Genomic DNA, 20,650 nt, shown 5'->3' on the forward strand with positions numbered 1-20,650 from the left:
TTAATTGTATTTTCAGCTACATTTCTAACTAAATGTTGTATTATTACAGATATGGGGAAGTAGTAAATATAAATTTAATTAGAGACAAAGATACTGGAAAGCAAAAAGGCTATGGCTTTTTATGTTATGAAGATCAGAGAAGCACCATATTGGCTGTTGACAATTTCAATGGCATAAAAGTATAATAAGAGATATCAATATTAAAAAAAAAAAATTGTTTTATACTTAATACATAACTTTATCTGGCTACAAATGATATAATTGTTTCATAAATATTTATTTTATTAAAAAAAAATATATTTTTATAGATCCTTGGTAGAACAATACGAGTTGACCATGTTGCTAATTATAAAGCACCAAAGGATTCAAAAAATATAGATGAAGAAACAAGAAATTTACGGATAGAAGGTTGCGCGCCAAAAAAAAGCTGAGGGTATAAAATATTGATAATCTCAGGTAGTTTCCATAATTATATTGTTACAAATAGATTTACAATTAAACTTTAATGGAATATATAAAAGTTACTTACAACTACTTTGTTATTCTCAGTTAAGTCTTCAGTGTTACAGTTGAGATTACAAATATTACTCAACTTTTATGTTATTCTTATTGTACAGTCTTTTATTTTTCAATTTGATTTTCTTCAAGTCATGTACAGAGAACTAGTCATTTAGAAATTGCTAAAGATAAAATTCTGTAAGTTTTATGTGTGTTAAGTAGAGTAAGTGTAGTTATGATTTAGAATCAACAAATAAAATAATGAATTATTTTATTATTTCTTAAGGGAATGATATCAAGAAGAACCGAATTCGCTCATCCATTTTTCATATTTTTCCAAGTCTTCTTGGGAAACGCTTTTGTTACATCTTTCAACGGCTTCATCAAAATCTGCAGCAGACACAGGCAGATCCAACTCCTCTTTTGGTAATTGTCTAATTTGGTCAGGTCTTAGACCAGCAATTTTTTTTCGCATTAACATCATGGAAGCATCTCTACAACAAATTAAATAAGTTGAAAAATTGATGTAAGCTGTTGTACAATATCCTACTCACCTACAAACATTTGTGATATCTGCACCAGAGTAGCCTTCAAGTTTTCTTGCAATATCTGTTAAGTTCACGGATGAATCCACTTTAACTTCACGAAGATTTATCCGTAATAATGCTTCTCGGCCCTCATCTGTAGTAATAAAATTAAGTGTATTTTATTAAGAATACGTGTTGAAAAGTTCAAGATTTATAAGACTTACGATTTGGTAGTGGAATATAAATACGCTTTTCTAAGCGCCTTCTTAAAGCTTCGTCAATATCCCATGGAAAATTCGTTGCTGCTAATACCATTACTACTTTACTTGGATCTTCGCTATATAAAACGTAGATGTTTAATAATTTTTTTTTATTATGCAAAATTAGTATATTGTATTTTACCTATTTGAATTTATTCCATCCATTTGAACAAGAAGTTCAGATTTTACTCGACGTGAAGCTTCATGTTCCGATTCAGATCCTCTTCTCGAGCACAAAGAATCAATTTCGTCGATGAAAATTGTACTTGGCGCATAAAATCTGGCCTATGTTCAAATATAATTAATAATTACTACCATGAAAAGTTTTTTAGTTGATTAATAGAGTTTTTTAAAGTCTTCCTCGGCGTCAATATTTTTCAGAAATAAATAATATTAAATTTTTAATTAAATAAAAACGGTAATTTAATCATGCGCTTATATAGGTGTTCGAAAAAATTAAAATATTTTAATTATTTTACCATTTCAAATAGCAATCGGACGAGTTTCTCTGATTCACCCCTATATTTCGATGTTAATGTAGAAGACGAAACGTTGAAGAATGTTGTGCCACACTCTGTTGCAACAGCCTTTGCGAGCATAGTCTTGCCTGTACCCGGTGGACCAACCATTAATACTCCTTTCCACGGTCGCCTGATACCCTAAAAGTATATATGTTGATAATCAGGGGACGCGGTAGTATCACTTTTGATAAAACTTTTCGGTTAGACCGCACATTTAATTTTTTGACAATATTTAAATTTGATATTTTACATAATAAAATTAAAAAGGGACACATGATTTACCTTGAAGTAATCAGGCATCCACATTGGAAGGACAACTGCTTCTTCCAGTAATCGTTTTGCTTCGTGCAAATCAGCTATATCATCCCAATGGATATTTGGATTCTTTTGAACAATGTCTCTTTCTACAATGTTAACATAACCCATTATTCTTATTTTTATTATTATACATTTGCAAATAGTATATACAAAAATAGGTAGAGTAATAACATCATTACCTAATATTTCTACAAGTTCTTTATCATTAGCAGAAGGCTCAAATTTACGTTCTTCTAGTTCAACATCATCTTTTTCAGCTTCTGGTTTATCCTATAAATAATTATATAATTCTACAATCTATAATATACAATGCAATATAAACTTGAAATATAACAAATAAAATAATAAATAAAATACCTTGCTGGTGTCATCTTTTTTAGTAGTTTTCTTATCATCCTTTTTACTAGAAGTCTTATTTTCTGGTTTTTTAGCTGTGGGAAGAGATTTCCTAGTGTTTGTTCGATTTTGTTGTTTTTGCTGAATCTTTTGCTGTCTTGAACTTCTACAAAAATATAATTGTAATTACCATTTTTTAAATTAGCAATTAATGTTGCTTATACAATAGTATTATTTAAAAAAAATCTAGAAAATTTTTTTTTATTAAGAATAATTATATTAATTTATCAGATTATGAAAAATAAGTTTATATTAACTTTTGTTCTGCTGGTGTTAAAGGAGGCCATACATCAGGATCCCTGGATAATGATTGATTCCAAGAGGAATCTGAATTGTTATATGACCAGAGAGCAGGATCTCGTGTTGGTTCTTCAAATGACAAACAAGCAGAGGTTCCTAACATTTAAAATCATTAAATCAGCTTGAATTTATCTTTAAATTCATTTTAATTGTACTGTGTTCCTACCAAGTAATCTCTCGCCGTGTGTGTCCACTTTAAAAAGTTGCAACGTATTAGACGTGGCTTTTACTTTCTCAAATTCTTCGACAATCTGATGCTGTACAACTTGCCACTTTGCCTTGCGAGTCGCGTCAGCTATGGTAGCGAGTAATCTATGTATCTGCTGCACAACTCCTTGGTAGTAGACACTAGACGTGTCGTAGTTTCCTATCAATGCCATTTCACGAGCAAGCTTTGTGTTCTCGCATATTTCATTTATTGACACAGCCATGGTTCCGCCACTCGTACGAAAGATACGAAATTTACTTTCTTAATCGCAGATGAACAATGTAATGCAACAAAGTTTCTCTTAGTTTTTACCAAACTCTTCTTAATTACGAAATATCGTTTAACATCTCAGCAATCATTTTATTCAGTGTAATCGATGTATCAAACTACATTTACATAACTGAAGTTTAGCTTTCGTCGAATGGCTGTGCTAGACATAAATTAACCTTGACTGCAATTGATAATAAAATAACAAGCTAATAACAACGATAACATTAAATTAAATATTTCTTTTTATAAATAGAAATTATGAATTTCCACCAATTTTTCATCACATTCGTTCAGCATTTTCGTTGTATCACAGGAGTGTTTTGTAATATCACAAGAAATCACACGAAATAACGGTCACGAACTAACAAAATCGATAGAAAGGTGCTAAAATTTGTATAAAGTCGGATAGGCTATTGATGTTTGCGAACGCAACTTCTTAGCTAACCTCTTTTCGAACAGTGTCGAGAATTGAGTATACTTATTAAAAAGGATACTTGCGAACGAAGCGAGAGTGAATAATAAATATGTTGAAATTTCCAAATTTATTAGTAACAGTAAACCATGTAAAAGCATTGACGACACCTGTTTCACCAAGCAGAGCGGATTATTTATTCCAACAAATACGGGTAATTTTGTTTAATATTATGCGAATAACAATGTAGCTATTTATATTTTACATACACAGGTATATTTTGTATTTAATTCTGTATAATTCTTGAAACTAATGGATTTTTCACGCATATATAAGTTATTAAATTATTCTCGTATTAATTATTTTATTTTGCAATTTATTTATTTATTATTTTTGCAGACTACCTTTATTCTTAAAAGGAGATATCCGGTACCTTTGCACAAGAAAAATGGTGGACCCAAGCCTTTAAAACATAAACATTATATATATGATCTTATTGAGGATACAAATGTGAAGAAAAAGGAACCACTTGATTTGATTCTAACTCAATATGTAGCAGAACTTGGAAATGTAGGGACTAGAATATCGATGCATCCATTCAAGGCATATACACAGCTTTTACTACCTAAGCTAGCAGACTATGCTACTCCCGAAAATATTGAAAAATATACAAAATTGGCAGTAGATGAAAAAGATGATATGCCATTTAGTTCTGCTTCAGTAGAGAAAACAATGAAAGAACTATCACACATGCGGATATCTATTCTGATGTCAAAAGACATACCATGGACGTTAGAGAAGTGGCATGTAAAAGCAAATTTTCGCAAGTCTGGGATCTATATCTCGGAGGATGCTATAACGATACCAGAAAGGCCGATATCTGGGCCAAACCTAGATTTAGAAGGAAAGGAGTTTTATGTAACTCTCACTATTAACAATCGCGAACAGGTAAAAGTGAGATGTTGCCTGCATCACTGGATGGCTTTACATACTCAAGATTTTGAAAATGCAAACCAACCAAGCGAGCCTATATTTCTGGAAGACAAGCCGATTCTAGATTCTTTACCACCTTTTCAAGTAAAAAAAAAAAATAAAAAAAATACATAATAAATGTAATTAACTTTTAATATTCTGTATTATAATATATAAATAAATAAAAAATAAAACACTTAACAAAGAATAAGAATACATACATAAAAAAATTTTTTTAAGAACTTACGTACAATTTAAATTTTACATAATTGTTACAATATTACTAGAACAAACCATGCGCACGCGAAGCGTACGCTATTTTTCGAAAGATGCCAATTCGTGAGCGTCATTATAATTGGACACATTAATTAATTATAATAATTTTTATATGATTACGTTATAATTGAGTAATGTATAGTCGACGACGTGTTATCGGATTAAGAGACTCAAATAAAAGCTACGAAAAAAAATTATGTGACTCACCAATCTGCATGAGCATCAGCGGAGTTAAAGAATTCTGCCGGTGACTGTAACATAAAAAAGAAAATATTAATATAAACGTGCCAGAAAATTAATAAGATTAATAAAAAAAAAAGGTAAAATTTTTTTTTTAATAAAGATTTGATTTTTAAAAAATTTATGCTGACCTACCCAGTGAACATTATGACGTCTTAAAGATGTCTTAAAGACGTCTTAAATTTTACAAGACATCTTTCAGAACTGTCTGTAAGACGTCTTAAAGACGTCTTAAAGACGTCTTACGACTCGTTTTCTGACGCCTTAAGGATGTCTCTCAGACGTCTTAAAGGACATTTTCAAGACACATTTAAGACGTCTTAAAGAAGTCTTAATTCCGTCTTTTAGGACATGTTTAAGACGTCTTTAAGACATGTGCAAGACGACTTTCAGACGTGTTTAAGACAACTTTACGCGTTCCCATAATTAATAATAATTATTAATTTAATTGCAATAAAAAATACAGAAATTAATATTGTTTTTATATTTGTTTAATTACTTAAAAAATACATATATAAAAATACAATTTTTAAAAAATACAAGTATATTAACACATGTATTTTTTAATTAATGTATTTTTATGTTGTACATGTATTTTTTAAGTAATGTATTTTTATATATGTATTTTTTGAGTAATATATTTTAAAATACATTACTTGAAAAATACATGTATAAAAAAACATTAATTAAAAAATAAAAATATAAAAATACATTAATTAAAAAATATATGTATAAAAATATAATAATTGTAAAATACATATGTATAAAAATATATTTATATACATATGTATTTTACAATTATTATATTTTTATACATATAAAACAATTTATACATATATTTTTTACAATTATTATATTTTTATAAATATTTCGCTTCTTATAATATTTGTACGTAGTAAAAATAATTCGTTCCTATTAAAATAGAACATAAATTACTGACAAATATTTTGTGAATATGTAAGGAACCTTCAATTTTTTAAAAATATTTATTACAAAATTGTATTAATAATGAAAATAGTCATCTCGTGGAAGCAAAATTCAAATACAAAAAGATGCTCGAGGGAATTGTAATATACGTGATTAATATTTTTCCTTACCTCAGACATGATAGTTTGCACGAACGATCGTGATAACTTTTTGAGGTTATAAGACTTACAAATCGCGCGGATTTTTCAAATGTCTTAAAGTCGTCTTAATGTTGTCTTACAGACGTGTCGTTAAGACGTCTTGGAAAATACGTCTTTAAGACGTCTTTTCTAAGACGTCTTCACGACATGTCTAAAAATTGTCTTAAAGATGTCTTTCGGTTAAGTCTTAAAGACGTCTCAAAAATGACGTCTTTAAGACATCTTTAAGACATGCATGTTCACTGGGTATAAGTTGCTCCGCCGATGCACGATGCTCCCCGGGCCTACTCCTCCACTCAGATGGAACGTAACGAGCCATCCTTCCGCGCACAAGTAACTCGCAAACGCACCCCCGTAAAAAAATAATCGTAAAAAAAACGCCCGTACACTAGCGGCACTCCCGAAACGACCGACGAACCGGCTGCGGTTCGTATGATGACTGATATCGGCGCGCGGCACTTTAAGTTCTCATTAAACGATGCGAAGCAGCGGAGTTTCTCTTGATCTGTAACAAAAAAATTAACAAAATTATTTCATACATATTAAATTAATTAAATAAAATATTTGAAAAATATTATAAAAATCTGAAGCATTTAATTCGAAAGGAAAATTAATATTACTTACCCTGGGGTTGCTCCGCTGGTGCAGGATACCCTTCCTGGGCCTCCTCCTCCTCTCAGGTAGCACGTGTCGAGTTATCCTTTCGCGCACTGGACACTCGCGAGATAGTCCACGGTACTCTCGACCGTCTCAAAGCCTCGAGTTCGACACGAGAAACGGGCTACGACGCACGGATGCCTCGACATTTTCATTTCGAACTCGAATCGCGTGCTCGACGTGTCCTCTATAGTGCGCAGTAGCACGAGTCACATAGTTCGTTACCAACTCACAATCAGGCGATCGATGAAGCGCTGTGATTGGTTAGTGCGCTAGGGTTTTTATCACCCCAAATCAGAGAACCAATCAGCGTTGGTTTTAAGCGGAAACAATAAAATCGAAATTTAGCTGATTCAGGCATCACACCAATTTTTTATAGACAAAATAAGAATAAGATAGGATTTTACTTTTAATAATAAATATCCTTTTCGCATGATTTACTTATAATTGATAAAATCTATGACTGTTCTAACTAGCAAACTCGATAAGTGTTTGAAGTAAATATGTATATACATATATTTGAATATAGAACTGTCTTTACAGAATCAATAATTTGACTCTATACTATACCTTCGCTATGATCGTGGAGCGTGTCTATTTCTAGAAACTAACAACCTGGAAATCTATTATGAAATCATGAACGAAAAACAATGATATTTCTATAAAATACAAGAGCTCAGCATGAGTGAGAGATATTTTGCATGGAATGAAATTTCAGAAGGATTGATTCTATCGAGGTAAGAATTATTTAAAAAAATTTAATATTAATTTTGTCTGTTATCTAGTATATAAAATTTTGTTTTATTAATCAGTGCATTAAAAGCAGAGGATGAAGAAGCCAAGCGACAAAAAAAACGAGCCACAGTTGTCCAAAAGTCAGATATATATTGTCCACATTCATATCTGATTTTATGCTATCGAGAAACATTAAATGACAGTGAAAAGGTAAGAACCGGAATACAAATGCTTTACTTTGGGCACCGATAAAAAGAATTAAAATTTTCCAATCATATATAGATAAGATTTCGAAAGTGTTATCTGAGAAAAGTAGCACCGAACGAGTCGGACATCATTATTTTGCAAGACATCAAGGATCTCGTCCTCTTCCTTTTAATTACACCTGTCAGTCCGCAGTTTATAAATTTCTTCCACTTACCGGTTGTAGATCGATTTTTGAGAGCACTGATTATCTATTTCCAACGTTTCGTGGAAATATGGGAAGACTTGGTACAAGAGCGGGCAGCCACTATGAAGAAGGCGCCAAATCCATTAGCGCGCGGACACAGATCCAGATATGCCGATGAAATGCATACTTTACGTTGCGTCCTGGGTAGGGAATACGTGGACTTGCTGCTGGGTTGCCGAAGTGGATATGAATATCATCACATGATGACCCGCAAAAAACGCGTGGCCACACAATCGCAGGGCGAAAAAGATCTGCGGATTTATGAACCATTGATAAGCGTAGCTCATCGAGTTGTATGGATAGCGTTGCAGCGGAAACATTACACCTTGATCGGTACAATGCGCAATCCATAGTAGTGCAATACACTGGCTAAACATTTTCCTTTTTATATTAGACCAATGTTAGTCCAGATCAATTTAAACAATATACGTATAACACTGAACTTACAGCAGTTTCCGATATTTCGCCAATATATTGTGCTTCCATGGGATGATACATGGTATTCACAAAATGCTCTGGAAATTGATTATCACGTTGGTAATTATTGTTTCACAGAATTGGAGCTGCATAGGATTTTCCGAACCGAAACGTATAACACCGCACAAAGACAAAGCGGTAGTAAGCTTATTGAAGATATGTTGGAGGATGATATCCGTATATTACATGGTCTTAAAACGACATTAAAAAGTCGTAAATTATTAAGAAATTCACCCTTGCCTCACGAACTGATGTACGGAGATTGTGACTATCGTCTTCTATCTTTAGGTGATTATATATATATACACGCAAATAATATAATATTTTCGTCATATTATATAATGTATACTTAAATTTTAAAGGGGTGGTAGATATCGACGTACATCATCCAAAAGTCGCTTATTTGAGAAACGCTCTTCTCGCCGATGAGGAAATTTTATTTCAACTGAAAATTAAAGCAGGTATATTAGGTCATAATCGTTCAAATTACGACATAATGTTAATGCCATATGAATCAGAGGAACCGATGGAGATTGATTTGCTCGACAAAAAATCGTTGGAAACACGAAAGAGTATCTTTGTACCTAAAATTTTGGTAAGCTCTTTTACCGCTCGTAAACATATTTTAATAAATATCCAAAAATCTAAAAAATTGAATTATTTCTTTCGTAATGTAAAGGAACAAGTTGAGGAGATCGAGAGCTTGCCCGAGGAATTAATCGATGAATTCCCAGTGAAAGAAATTCAAGAAGCAAACGAAAAATATGATAAAATTCGAGAAAAAGCCCGGATAAAATGGATGCTCCGAGAACTAAAACGACGTGAACTCAAAACGATGGATACTTACTTTGCACAACAATTTTAAATTAAACGTTTAAACAATTCCACAAAACTAAAAAAAAAAAAAAACTAAAACAGTATGTATATTAATATGAATAAAATCTTGATTCGAATATATCGATAAAATGAATTAACGAATACATTAATATTTTTGGTTTATCTATCGAAATAAAAATAAAATACACCAATTCAGTTGTTTTGTCAAGCCATTATCATTAGGATATGATAAGGATCGATATAAACTGAATATATATAAACACAATGTAAAAAATATGCTTATTATAATTATTGATGCCTAATCAAGAGTAATAATGTTGATATTTTACAAGAAGATACACATATAGATACATTTCAAGCAATGCATTACGATTAAATTCGGCATTGTCTTGTCGATAAATAATTACTGTACCTAATCACTACCACTATATACGTAGTAACAATATATGTATACGACGTTAATTTAATTCCCAATGTGGGTCGACTTGCAAATTATTTATTTTTTATCTACGTGCAATAAACTTGCTGTTTGCGCTTTTTGCAATCGCTCACACTTAGCAGCTAAACATTTATTTTTTAAAGTGCGCTTTCCTCCAGTGCGACCCGTTTTTCTTGAACAAGTGACACGCATTATATTGCAATATAAACCAAAAAGAACAGAAGAAAATGTTTCAATGTTTGGCACAGCAATTTTGATAATAAAAATTATATTTTATGAACATTTGTCCATTATTATACGTATACATTTAAGATTTGGAAAGTTTTGCTTTATCTGTAAACTAATTATATAATACAAGTTTTTCATCTTGTCATGTTATTACGATATGTATTGAGATTATGATGATCCACACATATCTGTGCAATCGTGTTATTAACGTTACTGATATCACTACACGCGGAATTATAACAATGTACAGTTGTGTGCGTGTGGTATTTTAGAAGTCAAATGGCAGTAAGCAATTCAACTATTCACATCAATCTGATTTTAAAGTCTGTGCCTTTAAATTTTCTTTATTAAAATAAAACATTTTCTTTTGAAGGAATTGTTAAAAAATAATTTTGTTGAATTAAAAGAATCCACGTAATGTATTTTTATTCCACTAATATGCAGTGTCATTGCCACATTGTAAGGCTGCAAAGCGTGTTGCACATTCGATAACAATGTTATAAAATGAAAATTTTATTCGGCACTTTTTGCTAACTTTTATTTTTTTAATTATTATACCTACTTTATTATCGCTGAACATTTGTCTACATGAATATAATACAAAATAAACAAAATGACAACATTGATCATGCACATATTAATAATATAACATTATTTAATATAAATGTGATTATTTTATTGTTACTGCAGAAATCGGATGAAAAAAAAGTGATTATATACACTACATATTACATATATTTATGTAGACATATGTATTATAGGTTTTTTTTATAAATTCAGTTCTGTGTTTAGATATATTCTATACACAAGGTTTTATAATAAAAATTAAATTCTGAAAAAATGTGTTTTATTTAAATAAAATTCAAATAGTGATTCCTTTCAAAGAATGTTACTGCATAAGACATATATCCCAGATTCACCTTTTTTAATAAGCTATATATTTTTATCATTGAAAAAATAATGCAAGTACTAATTTTTACATTCTGCAAGTCAATGAATAATTTTACTACGACAATTTGCTCTAATATGAAACTGATTGTATACACGTGTATGTGTTACATATGTGTATGTATATACATGCAAACATATACGTATGCACATACAAAATAATATACGAACGCCAAATATTTCTTTTAAGTATTATGTTTGTTCATTCCAATTATTCTGTACTTTAACTTGTAGAGCTAAATTTCAGTTTATGTAAAACAGAATATGTTTTTCACAATTGCTATAATGTAATCAATAATAGATAAAATCATTACAAATCAGTCATAAAAATAGTTTTGTACCTATTATTTGAGTAATCAGTAATTAGCTAGACATTACATGTAGTTCAATAAATATGGGACCTCTTAGTAATATAATTTAGATAACTTCTGTTGTTTATTTAATAAAAACAAACCATATATAAAAATGAAAACTATGCATCTCGTTTAACCGCGTGTGTTGAAGTCTGTAATTTAAATCACTTACAAGAACTGTATTTCTCTATATATATATTGATATACAGGGTGTTCGACTTTTCATCTTGTATTTTCATTACCTGCCCACAGTTTTCGGGAGCGTAAACCGTTTATTAAACACCGTGTATTTACCGTCCAAAAGAATTGCATGTATTAATTGCTAAAATTTTTTCTAAGCAAATTTGTCAAGTGCAAGTCAAAATATCTGCAAAAAAGCTACAAATATATTGCATGTAATATAATAATGATGCAGAATGTCCGTGATTATTTGTCAAAAAGGATGGATTTCTTGATTTTTACATTGTTACTTGTTTGACATAAATCTATTTGGTGGTAGTGTACCCAATGCTAATTATACTAAAGTCATAAATTTGCTATTGTTTTTTTTTTTTTATTTGTTACTTTCTGTATGTCAATCCCTGCCATTATCTCGGACTTGCGTGGCTACGTAACAACAGTCTATAACGCAATCTTACGTTTAGCAGCACAGACACAAACAGTATTTGTTTCTACGTTATAAGGAACACGCACAAATTCCTTTCCAAAAAATTATTACGTTAGGATTGGCGGGGCTACGAGGCAATGTCCGACATAAGCTGAGCGAGCAATGCTGGCTCTAAAAGTCCATGCGTTTGCCCCATCCTTTCTAAGTTCCGTACATCTTTATCGACCTCTTCTAAAGCCCGTTGTAACTCCTCCTCTTCTTCTCTCGACGGTTCATAATCTCCGTTTCTACCCTCTACAATTTTAAGTTACATTATCTTACAAAGTAAATAACAAATTCTATAAACTTACAAGATTTAATTTTTAAAAATTGCATATAATTAATTTTTATTGTTAGCTCTTTAGTTAAAAAATGCAGAATAATAATAATAATAAGAATATCACAATTACCTATAAATAAATCGTTAAAAGCATCCGGAGGCAAGTTATTGAGCACATTGCCAAAATCATGCTCGGCAGAATCCAAGGAAGCGAATACTTCGTTATCACCGAGTTCAACTTTAAGTCCTCCGCTCAGACCAAGGGAGCCTAATCCCAATCCTAGATTTAAATTTGACGAGTTTGAACTTCCCTGTGGAACATTCAGGTTGTTCAACATCTTGGTGTGATTTTCACTACAATTTATTTGGCTCATGTAATGACTCTCATCATGCATCAGTGCAGCACTCTTGGCAGTCTCTATTTTATTCGAGGGCGGTCTTTTACGTTTCTTCGGCTTAGACTTGGGTTTAGGTTTTGCCGGGATAGGGGGAGAAGCTGGCTTTTTACGAGCTTTCTTTGGTTTGGATTCTTGAATTTTACGGTGATAATTGTCCCTTTTCCTCGCATGTTCCGGACAAAGAGGTAATTCGTGCGCGACATCAAACACAGGAACACAACACTGTGTGTTGTCACTAAACTTGGCAGTGCAATGCTCGAATAAAAGCTGATGTCCGTTTAACATAATATGACGGGAACAATGTCGGGTACAAGGCAAAGATATTTGTTGACATCCTTCTGCCCCACAAGGTCCGCCTACTAATAACGGTCCGTCAAATATCTTGCTAGTACTTGGAGAGTCGCTCAAAGCTCGCGCAGTAGAAGCAGGATCTTTGGAAGCGGCTTCTAGCAAACATCTGACTCTGTGCCGCAACACAGCTTCGGCATCAGTCACATTGATACGCAACTGAAGCAGTTGTCGTTGTAACTGGGAACGCAGTTGGGACAGTCGAGCTGCCCGATTTAGCGACGCGGTAGATTCGCTAGAGAACCAATGACGCTGATAAATTGTCATTTCGTCTCCGCTCGAATCACTGTCAGACATTTCGTCTCCGGCTTTCGGATAATATAACAGTGTGTGGTCCCGACTTTGTCTCCTAGATCTCAATCTTTGCAAATTCTCAATGTGCCGCTGTTTATGCTGGACTAAATTAGAAAGTTTGTGATCCGAATTCTCTCCTGTACCATCCTCGATATTTGTTTCTGCCATGGAATTGACTCCGACAATCTTGTAACCTGTACCTGGCACAGGTGTCATCCTTATCTTCTGTTTCACGCATTTCCCCTTTGATTTGTTGTTCTTGCAGCCTTGCATTACTTCAGAATTTGTAGGCAGAACCACGGTAGCATTTCTTCCAGCACCAGTGGCAAATGGTTCCGGTTCACTAAAAATGTATGGATCAACATCCTGATGTGCCTCGGTTTTCAGCAAAGCCTTCAAGCGGTCCGAAAACTTCAATTTATTGTCCATGTTTGAATTTTCGGAAATAGGGACCTTCATTGATTGCCGCTTCTGTCCAGATCTGTTCCACCTGCATTCTCAAATCCTCCAAATCAACTTTTTTCCTATCTAGTTAAAACCTAGTTCACGCTATGTGCCAAGATCCAAGTATAATACACCGTCGATTAAAAATGTAATACTGAAATTGTACATCAAATTTAAAAAAATATATTTTATGTTGTATCACAGATGTTTACTATTATGAAAATATTCTAGTAAAAAAAAAAAGGAGATCCAAGTATACTTGCTTGAATAGTTTCTGTATAAAAGACTCAATAAATTAAAAAATATACTTGTATGGTACACCAATCGCGTTTGAGTATATTACATTAATGCATCATTCTCCTTTAAATCTATACAGATATGCAGTCAAACAAGTCATGGTATTTGCATCAATTACAGTAACAAAAGACTTGTAGAGCAACTGTACCAACGATTCAACAACTTTATACACTTATAAAGTACAGAGATTAATACTCAAACAGTATCCTCAACATCCCTCGACACGTGACTGCAATCAATGAATGTATGAAACGCGGAAGTTTCCTGGTTCAAGCAGCAAGCGTGAACTTAGTCCATTGCTAGATCAGGACAAAAATGATCCTTGCCTCACATAGCAGTTTATACGACATGTGCCCTACACATGCTCGAGCAACTGCACCATCGTCGTTGTTATCGCTGTCATCGTCATCGTCGTCGTGCGTTGGGCGGATGTTAGATTGGTGTGCAGCACTATCGAAGTGGCGCGCCTTGAGAATTTTGTGGCCGGCTGCCTGGCCATATCATCACCAAGGTAATCTTCCCGCGATTGGCGTACGCGTTACCGACCAACACTGCTTGTCGCTCCGACCTTCTCACCTTCCTGCCTCCTGTTTGCCTCCTTTTTGGTTAGGTACGCTCACCTCACATCGAGACGGTTTTCACTCGGCGAGTCGGCTGAAAATGCTACCGCGATGGATCACGCGGCATACTCTTATTCGACGATACCGATATCGCACACACTTTTAGACTTTCCTTATTCACCCCAGCCTGTTCCTGACGCTCCACTTGACTCGAGGCGATCGAGGTTGGGACGACACCGAGAACAATCGCTCTCGACAAAGGCGGCGACAAGAACGAAACGTTCGAATGCCAAAACGGCCACGGTACGAGCCTCTTCGATTTTGTGCCCGGGATTCGCTCGTCACAAGCGGCACACTTAACGCGATCACACGCGCAAAATTTCGACGTTCGTCGATAATAACATTAGAAAGACATGTCAGACTGAACGTGCGGGGGCAGCAAAATGGCGGCTATAGCACGACACGGCCCAGTCTTGAAGATACGGGAGAAAAATTCCCGAGCCCGCAGGCGATATTCTCGAATTCGGCGACGATGACGGCGCACAACGCCAGATTAATTAAGAATTACACTTTCTGGCGGGACACGCGATAAGCGAATAGTTGCGTCACGTGGCGGAATAAATGTCTTGAGCTCCGTAAAACATAACCTCTACGCCAACGCAAATGATTTCCGCGCAGGCAATTTTTTTTTCTGGCGCTTCCCTTTCTCGTATCGCATGCCTCGCACACCGAGACCTTTAGAAAAGACACTGCGAAAAGAGATGTGTAAAAATTTGCTATTATCTCATCATCGAATTCGTTATCATACCATGAATCAAACTTTCGAAAGGCTAGGGAGCTGGAAACTTTTTATTGGCTGCGTTCCGCAGAGAGTTGCTCTGCAATTATTGTTATAAAAATCGTGAATCCGATTGGCGTATGCTCCTAGATTCAATCAAAATTACGAGCATACGCCAATTAGGTTGACGATTTTTATAACAAGAGTAACTTTGCACCGATTAATGACGTCATTTCATTTGAAAATTAGTCTCCGCCGATATTTAAGCAAAACAATTTTAATTATTTTTAATTAATAATTATAACATTATTTTGGCGTTAATTTATATTAAATCTTCTGCAGAAGGAGCCTGTATACTCGACACCATTTTTTTTTTTTTTTTTTTGTAAAAATAATTATATATATATATATAAATTAAAGATTGAGTAACGCAATATTTGTATAACATATTTAAACTAGATTATGCATTCTAATAAAAATTTTATGTAAAGTCCGCACAGACAATTTATACCACAGAAGAAGATAATTTTTATTTTAATAAAACAAAAATCAAATTAAAATCGCGTTTTAAATGCATTTTAAATAATAACACTGTGTTATCACAAATGTTTATCTCTCAACAAGGTGCTATACAACAAACGGTGTACACATGACACTTGCTCAATCGTTCCGATGTTCCTGCTGAAAATTGTTACTTATATCTTTTTTTTTCAAATTTCATTCGACGCAATACTATGTAATATGTTAAAACGTATTATTATACAACATAAACATGTGTATATATATTAACTAGGATGCCGTACGCGCGCGAGTTATTTATATTATGATCTTTATAACAGTTTAATCAATAAAAAATAAATTTTAAATTATTTTATATTATTGGCTCTTAAATACATTAATTGGCTTAACAGAAAAATAATTAAACAATAAATTCCCTTAGAACATGAGAAAAAAAAAATTAATCTATTTGTTACATTGCGCTCATGAATATATTCATATATTCATCAATTATCAAAGATGATTGCGTGTGATTGGCATAATCCGAAAAGATGTTTGTTTCGTTAATAAATGATATAATTACGCGGTAACAAACGATTTACTCTTGCAAAAAATGTATAACGTACTGGATAATAAAGAAATGTATAACAATGCGTACATGTATATGAATCAAACGTTATATGAAAGAAAATTCGTAAAATCTATTCGTAAGATTTTCAATCTATTCCGAAAATGATGAGAACTATCGTTCTTAGAATATTCTATTCTTGAAATCGATTGAACTGTTCTGATGACATTAAATTCTTATAGTTTGAGGTATAATTTGTGGTAGATCCAAGGGACGGTAATTCTTTTAATACAAAAGTTGTATTTGCAAACTGTTTATGAAATAACGAATCTTCGTTACGTCGTTCGTTGTTGAGGTTTCTGTCCTTTAATAACAACTGGCCGGCCTTTAATGAAACCTCGTTTACGTCGTGCAGTCTGAAACATCAATGTCCGACCCCCCATAACTTCAACTACGTTTCCAGATCAATTGCATAATGATGACAATGGGAAAACGATACGAAAAAAATCGCATGAATAAAAAAAAAATACTGTTGCGACCCTGCTCGGCAAGAAGTTTGAGGCTCGCGCGTGATTGTCTCGCGTGAAGATTTCAAGTTACTCGTTTTTCCGTCGCTGGATAGAATGTGACCGGGCGTATGCGCGACTAGCAAGCGGGAGCGCAACAATATATTCATCATTCTTTATCGTGAGGTTTCATCATATATGTAAATATTCGCACCAACCTTTTTGCTAATATACGAATTTGCACGGCGTGTGATAACTCGTTCAGAAATCGGAATTCTCGGTCTATTAAACTCCGCCGGTTTCTTCACCCTACAGATTAGATGTTTCTAAATTACTATCAAGTTTTGATTTTTTAAATAATAACAAAAATATAAACGCAAAAATTATTAAAAAAAAAAATTATAATTTACCTGTAAATCCTGACAAGCCAATGCTCAGTAGTATAAGCTTCTTCCAGATATGTTAACTGAAAGTTCTTATTGCCTATTTCCGCGTTACGAGTACGATCGTAACCATAAGGCGACCGATAATCTATTTTAACGTCTCCAAATCGGTAATAACTCAGCTTGTACATTAACGAGTTTAATAAAGTAGGGGAACCTTCAGAATCAACGCGAAATTCTCCTCTTTCGGTGAAATAATCACTTTCGCGAATGTCTTGAGGGTGTTCGCCCTCGGCAATACGAACCATCCATAAAAATTTGTTAATGTCATCACCACTATATCCAATCATTCCACCAAAAATGATCAATACGTAGTCCACATCTAGAGACGTCATAATTTCGTAAGCAGCACTTTCATTCGAGCTCATCGCTTTACCGACTAGAGCAATGTGCGAATTATTCCATGTATTATTGTCCACGAGAGTAGTTCTATCAAAAAATTAATGTAGTATTAAATCGCTTTCATACATTTATTTAAATAATACAACCTTATAAATGTCGTACCTGTTAGCCATACCAGCAATCTGGTATCCATAATCCCACCAACTCATGACTCTTGCGTCATTAGCGGTATTTTGAGCCAACCAGTAGTAAGCTTCTCGGAAATCGTCTAATATAGCCCTTCCACCATCATTACTATAAGATGCTAAAACAATAGATGGACTAGAATAAGCATTGCTAGTCACCCACGTGCAATGCACGGTAAACATCATTAGCAGCATCAGCATGCCGATGACAACAACGTTACGAAGATTGGGGCCTAATCCGTCACCGTTGCCTTTTGATCTTTCATGTTTCATTCTACGAAGCTTTCCTGCTTTATCGTACAACGCTCTACCGGGACTTCTTTCTCTTTCTTCTTCGCTTTCCTCGTTGCTCTCACTGCCATTTCCGTCCCTATCCTCTTCTTTGAGGAACAGTTCTACAAGTCTACTGACAGCAACACCAGCTAGTATGCACACTACCGGAGTTAAGGTCAGCATAAGCCTCACCATCACACCAGCGAAATAAACGGCACTTATGGCATACAGTGCAACTGTGAATAGATCAAATATTAGTTATCATTCATAATATTTTATTTCAAAATATTTTTATAACAAATACTTACTGAAAACGCGTTCGTCATTAACGTGTGTGATACAATACCAAAGACCAACAGGGAACAATGCGACAAGAACGTGCAAGTCAAAGAAAAAACTGAACCAAGTTGTTGGTTGATGTTCCGATACAGACGCGATTATTGGGATATGTATTTTGGCGTAACCGGTATCCCACAACGAATAGAATCTACCGCTCCAGGGGGCAACGATACCGGTATACGTTAATACAATCAGAATTAATAGAAGTATGGTAGTTGTTACAGCCACCACACTACCGAAATATTTCATCTCGGATTTAGTAAGTACAGTTCTTAAGTATCTAAAAACAAAGAAACTTTAATGTAATATATATAATATATATTTCCGAACTATTTGACCAAATTATTTTTCTATTTTTCAACTTTCTTAAATTCCATCTTACCTTATTTAAATAATTATCAATTTAAACCAAAAAAAAAAAAATTATTAATCATGATGTTAAATAGATAAAATATATTAGAATTTTACAAATATTTATGCTTGAAATTTAAGAAGCTAATAAAATATATTTACAGTTTGTAAAACATTTTAGAAATATTATATTACAATTATTTTACCAATAAATTAAGACTTCAAAAACAATACGTACCTAAAGGCTGCTACAAAGATTATAAGACCAAATACACCAGTTGCTGCCATATGCTCAGAAGTTCTAATCGGTTGAAAACCGACAAATGGTATTTGCATACTCAATAAAAGGCCGAGAACATAAAACGTGGTGTAACTGGTAAATAATCGATTGCTAAAGCGATTTAGGACCAGTAAAGCAAACACATGAAGTGGAATCAAATTAATAATAAAGACGTAACCTCCCCATGCCGATACCATATAAAAGTAAGATAGAGCAGTTACACTTGCCCAAAAAATTGAACCAGTTTTGACTGACTTAACCCAAAGATAGTAGGTAATTTGTAATGCAAAGATTGCAATTCCCTCATTATCATAACTGCCGGCTACAGATCTTGAGATATAGCCAGGTACAATAGCAATAAAACAAGCGGCAAACAAACCAGCCCCTGCACTCCATATTTCTTTTGTTAATAAATATGTAGATATGGCAGTAAGGCCACTAAAAATTGGAGCTAGAAAAACACATATGTCTCTTATATGCACTGGTATGTTTAAAGAGTGCAGTATATAATGTATTGATCCAGATGTTATCATGAGCCCAGGATAAACAGTTCCACCAACAATCCGGCCCAATGGATACCAAGCTCGTTCATCAAACCAATTAAGAAAATTGTAAAATCCATGTTGCACCATATATGCTGTTGCTCTATAGTTGAACCTGAATTTAAGATACATTTATTATTTTTTAAATATATTACCGCATGTTCTCGTTATAAAATATAAAAATATGGCAACACAAAGCAAAAATTTCTTATCTCTTATCATAAGATACAGCACTCCACATAGTCAAACAACCATGGTAGATACATACCAGGGATCAAATTCATGTATGATACTCTCAAAGCGTATGACTGCAAAGAGTCTCGAAGCAAAGCCTGAAATCCAGGCAAGTAGAAGAACAGTAAAGGTGATAAGAGAGCTGAGTCCAGCGGCGTTTGTCAAAGTTGAAGACTTCATCTGTTTGCTCGTCGATCTCTTGTCAGGGAACATGACTTTCGCGTTGGCCGACATGGAGGATGATGACGAAGACGACGAAGACGACGGAGGCAATTGCTGTTGTAACGATGACTTGTTTGGCAACATGATTTCTTATTGCCTAGAGTTTGCCACGAGTGCGCTAGACGTGTGACACCGTAGATATCCGCGTTAATGATACTCACGACGTGGCGTTCGCCATATGTGCACGAGAACACCCGCGATCCCGTACGCGGCACGTTACGCGAATTGAGAAGAATGCGCAACGAATTATCAAATATCTCGTCGCACACCTAAACCTGGGGAGGCTAGGACACGTCGAACGCCGGCTACGTGTTAACCATGACCTCCACCGAAGCAACTCAGCAACTGCCATGCGAAACCTGCACCAGAGTG

The 20,650-nt window shown here is 33.9% G+C and overlaps 6 protein-coding genes across 10 annotated transcripts in view; 3 read left to right on the top strand and 3 right to left on the bottom strand.

Annotated features, from left to right (window-relative positions):
- LOC139104320 (RNA-binding motif protein, X-linked 2) overlaps nt 1-1,023 on the top strand; it is a 1,623-nt gene extending 600 nt beyond the window's left edge. For both annotated transcript variants that reach the window (XM_070659747.1, XM_070659746.1), the window contains 3 exons: nt 50-179; nt 309-456; nt 785-1,023. In XM_070659747.1, the coding sequence (XP_070515848.1) occupies nt 50-179; nt 309-431 (253 nt within the window). In that variant the 3' untranslated portion in view covers nt 432-456; nt 785-1,023. The remainder of the gene's footprint in view (nt 1-49; nt 180-308; nt 457-784) is intronic.
- Nucleotides 458-3,621, bottom strand: Kat60 (Katanin 60). 2 transcript variants are annotated; one of them, XM_070659744.1, is made up of 10 exons: nt 2,987-3,621; nt 2,778-2,889; nt 2,482-2,626; nt 2,304-2,394; nt 2,089-2,210; nt 1,765-1,944; nt 1,428-1,570; nt 1,250-1,362; nt 1,053-1,179; nt 458-992 (listed from the first exon to the last, which is right to left on the bottom strand). In XM_070659744.1, exons 1-10 carry the CDS (start codon nt 3,249-3,251, stop codon nt 794-796), a joined length of 1,497 nt encoding a protein of 498 aa, XP_070515845.1. In that variant the 5' UTR covers nt 3,252-3,621; the 3' UTR covers nt 458-793. The 2 variants fall into 2 exon arrangements, with proteins under 2 accessions (XP_070515845.1, XP_070515844.1); XM_070659743.1 differs by having other exon boundaries at nt 2,778-2,916.
- Nucleotides 3,622-3,696: 75 nt separating this feature from the next.
- Nucleotides 3,697-5,121, top strand: Mrpl9 (mitochondrial ribosomal protein L9). Its single transcript, XM_070659745.1, has 2 exons — nt 3,697-3,924; nt 4,110-5,121. Exons 1-2 carry the CDS (start codon nt 3,823-3,825, stop codon nt 4,815-4,817), a joined length of 810 nt encoding a protein of 269 aa, XP_070515846.1. The 5' UTR covers nt 3,697-3,822; the 3' UTR covers nt 4,818-5,121.
- A 2,328-nt stretch (nt 5,122-7,449) lies between these two features.
- On the top strand, nt 7,450-9,820 carry LOC139104421 (uncharacterized). The gene is made up of 6 exons (XM_070659890.1): nt 7,450-7,719; nt 7,795-7,927; nt 8,000-8,501; nt 8,724-8,933; nt 9,008-9,240; nt 9,325-9,820. Exons 1-6 carry the CDS (start codon nt 7,664-7,666, stop codon nt 9,508-9,510), a joined length of 1,320 nt encoding a protein of 439 aa, XP_070515991.1. The 5' UTR covers nt 7,450-7,663; the 3' UTR covers nt 9,511-9,820.
- Nucleotides 9,821-11,305: 1,485 nt separating this feature from the next.
- Nucleotides 11,306-15,536, bottom strand: L(3)l1231 (lethal (3) L1231). 2 transcript variants are annotated; one of them, XM_070659889.1, is made up of 3 exons: nt 14,484-15,536; nt 12,507-13,906; nt 11,306-12,351 (listed from the first exon to the last, which is right to left on the bottom strand). In XM_070659889.1, exons 2-3 carry the CDS (start codon nt 13,873-13,875, stop codon nt 12,185-12,187), a joined length of 1,536 nt encoding a protein of 511 aa, XP_070515990.1. In that variant the 5' UTR covers nt 13,876-13,906; nt 14,484-15,536; the 3' UTR covers nt 11,306-12,184. The 2 variants fall into 2 exon arrangements, with proteins under 2 accessions (XP_070515990.1, XP_070515988.1); XM_070659887.1 differs by having other exon boundaries at nt 12,507-15,536.
- An 814-nt stretch (nt 15,537-16,350) lies between these two features.
- Stt3b (catalytic subunit 3B of the oligosaccharyltransferase complex) lies at nt 16,351-20,589 on the bottom strand. 2 transcript variants are annotated; one of them, XM_070659886.1, is made up of 7 exons: nt 20,091-20,589; nt 19,239-19,937; nt 18,619-18,929; nt 18,015-18,546; nt 17,478-17,939; nt 17,286-17,376; nt 16,351-17,006 (listed from the first exon to the last, which is right to left on the bottom strand). In XM_070659886.1, exons 1-7 carry the CDS (start codon nt 20,360-20,362, stop codon nt 16,986-16,988), a joined length of 2,388 nt encoding a protein of 795 aa, XP_070515987.1. In that variant the 5' UTR covers nt 20,363-20,589; the 3' UTR covers nt 16,351-16,985. The 2 variants fall into 2 exon arrangements, with proteins under 2 accessions (XP_070515987.1, XP_070515986.1); XM_070659885.1 differs by having other exon boundaries at nt 16,351-16,977; nt 20,091-20,586.
- Between the last annotated feature and the right edge of the window lie 61 nt (nt 20,590-20,650).

Source organism: Cardiocondyla obscurior, linkage group LG07 (genome assembly GCF_019399895.1).
Source record: "Cardiocondyla obscurior isolate alpha-2009 linkage group LG07, Cobs3.1, whole genome shotgun sequence".
Classification (NCBI taxonomy): domain Eukaryota; kingdom Metazoa; phylum Arthropoda; class Insecta; order Hymenoptera; family Formicidae; genus Cardiocondyla; species Cardiocondyla obscurior.

Bases quoted from the DNA above. Each gene is read 5' to 3' on its own strand.
- Mrpl9 (XM_070659745.1), top strand. From the start codon at position 3,823: ATGTTGAAATTTCCAAATTTATTAGTAACAGTAAACCATGTAAAAGCA. The intron at 3,925-4,109 runs GTAATTTTGTTT...TTATTTTTGCAG, and splicing joins ATTTATTCCAACAAATACGG to ACTACCTTTATTCTTAAAAG.
- LOC139104421 (XM_070659890.1), top strand. From the start codon at position 7,664: ATGAGTGAGAGATATTTTGCATGGAATGAAATTTCAGAAGGATTGATT. The intron at 7,928-7,999 runs GTAAGAACCGGA...AATCATATATAG, and splicing joins CATTAAATGACAGTGAAAAG to ATAAGATTTCGAAAGTGTTA. The intron at 8,502-8,723 runs GTACAATGCGCA...ATTGTTTCACAG, and splicing joins GAAACATTACACCTTGATCG to AATTGGAGCTGCATAGGATT.
- Stt3b (XM_070659885.1), bottom strand. From the start codon at position 20,362: ATGTTGCCAAACAAGTCATCGTTACAACAGCAATTGCCTCCGTCGTCT. The intron at 19,938-20,090 runs GTATGTATCTAC...TCTTAAATTCAG, and splicing joins ATACATGAATTTGATCCCTG to GTTCAACTATAGAGCAACAG. The intron at 17,377-17,477 runs GTAAATTATAAT...TCTAATCTGTAG, and splicing joins TGGCTTGTCAGGATTTACAG to GGTGAAGAAACCGGCGGAGT.
- Kat60 (XM_070659743.1), bottom strand. From the start codon at position 3,251: ATGGCTGTGTCAATAAATGAAATATGCGAGAACACAAAGCTTGCTCGT. The intron at 2,627-2,777 runs GTTAATATAAAC...ATATTTTTGTAG, and splicing joins TTAACACCAGCAGAACAAAA to AAGTTCAAGACAGCAAAAGA. The intron at 2,211-2,303 runs GTAATGATGTTA...TTAACATTGTAG, and splicing joins AGAACTTGTAGAAATATTAG to AAAGAGACATTGTTCAAAAG.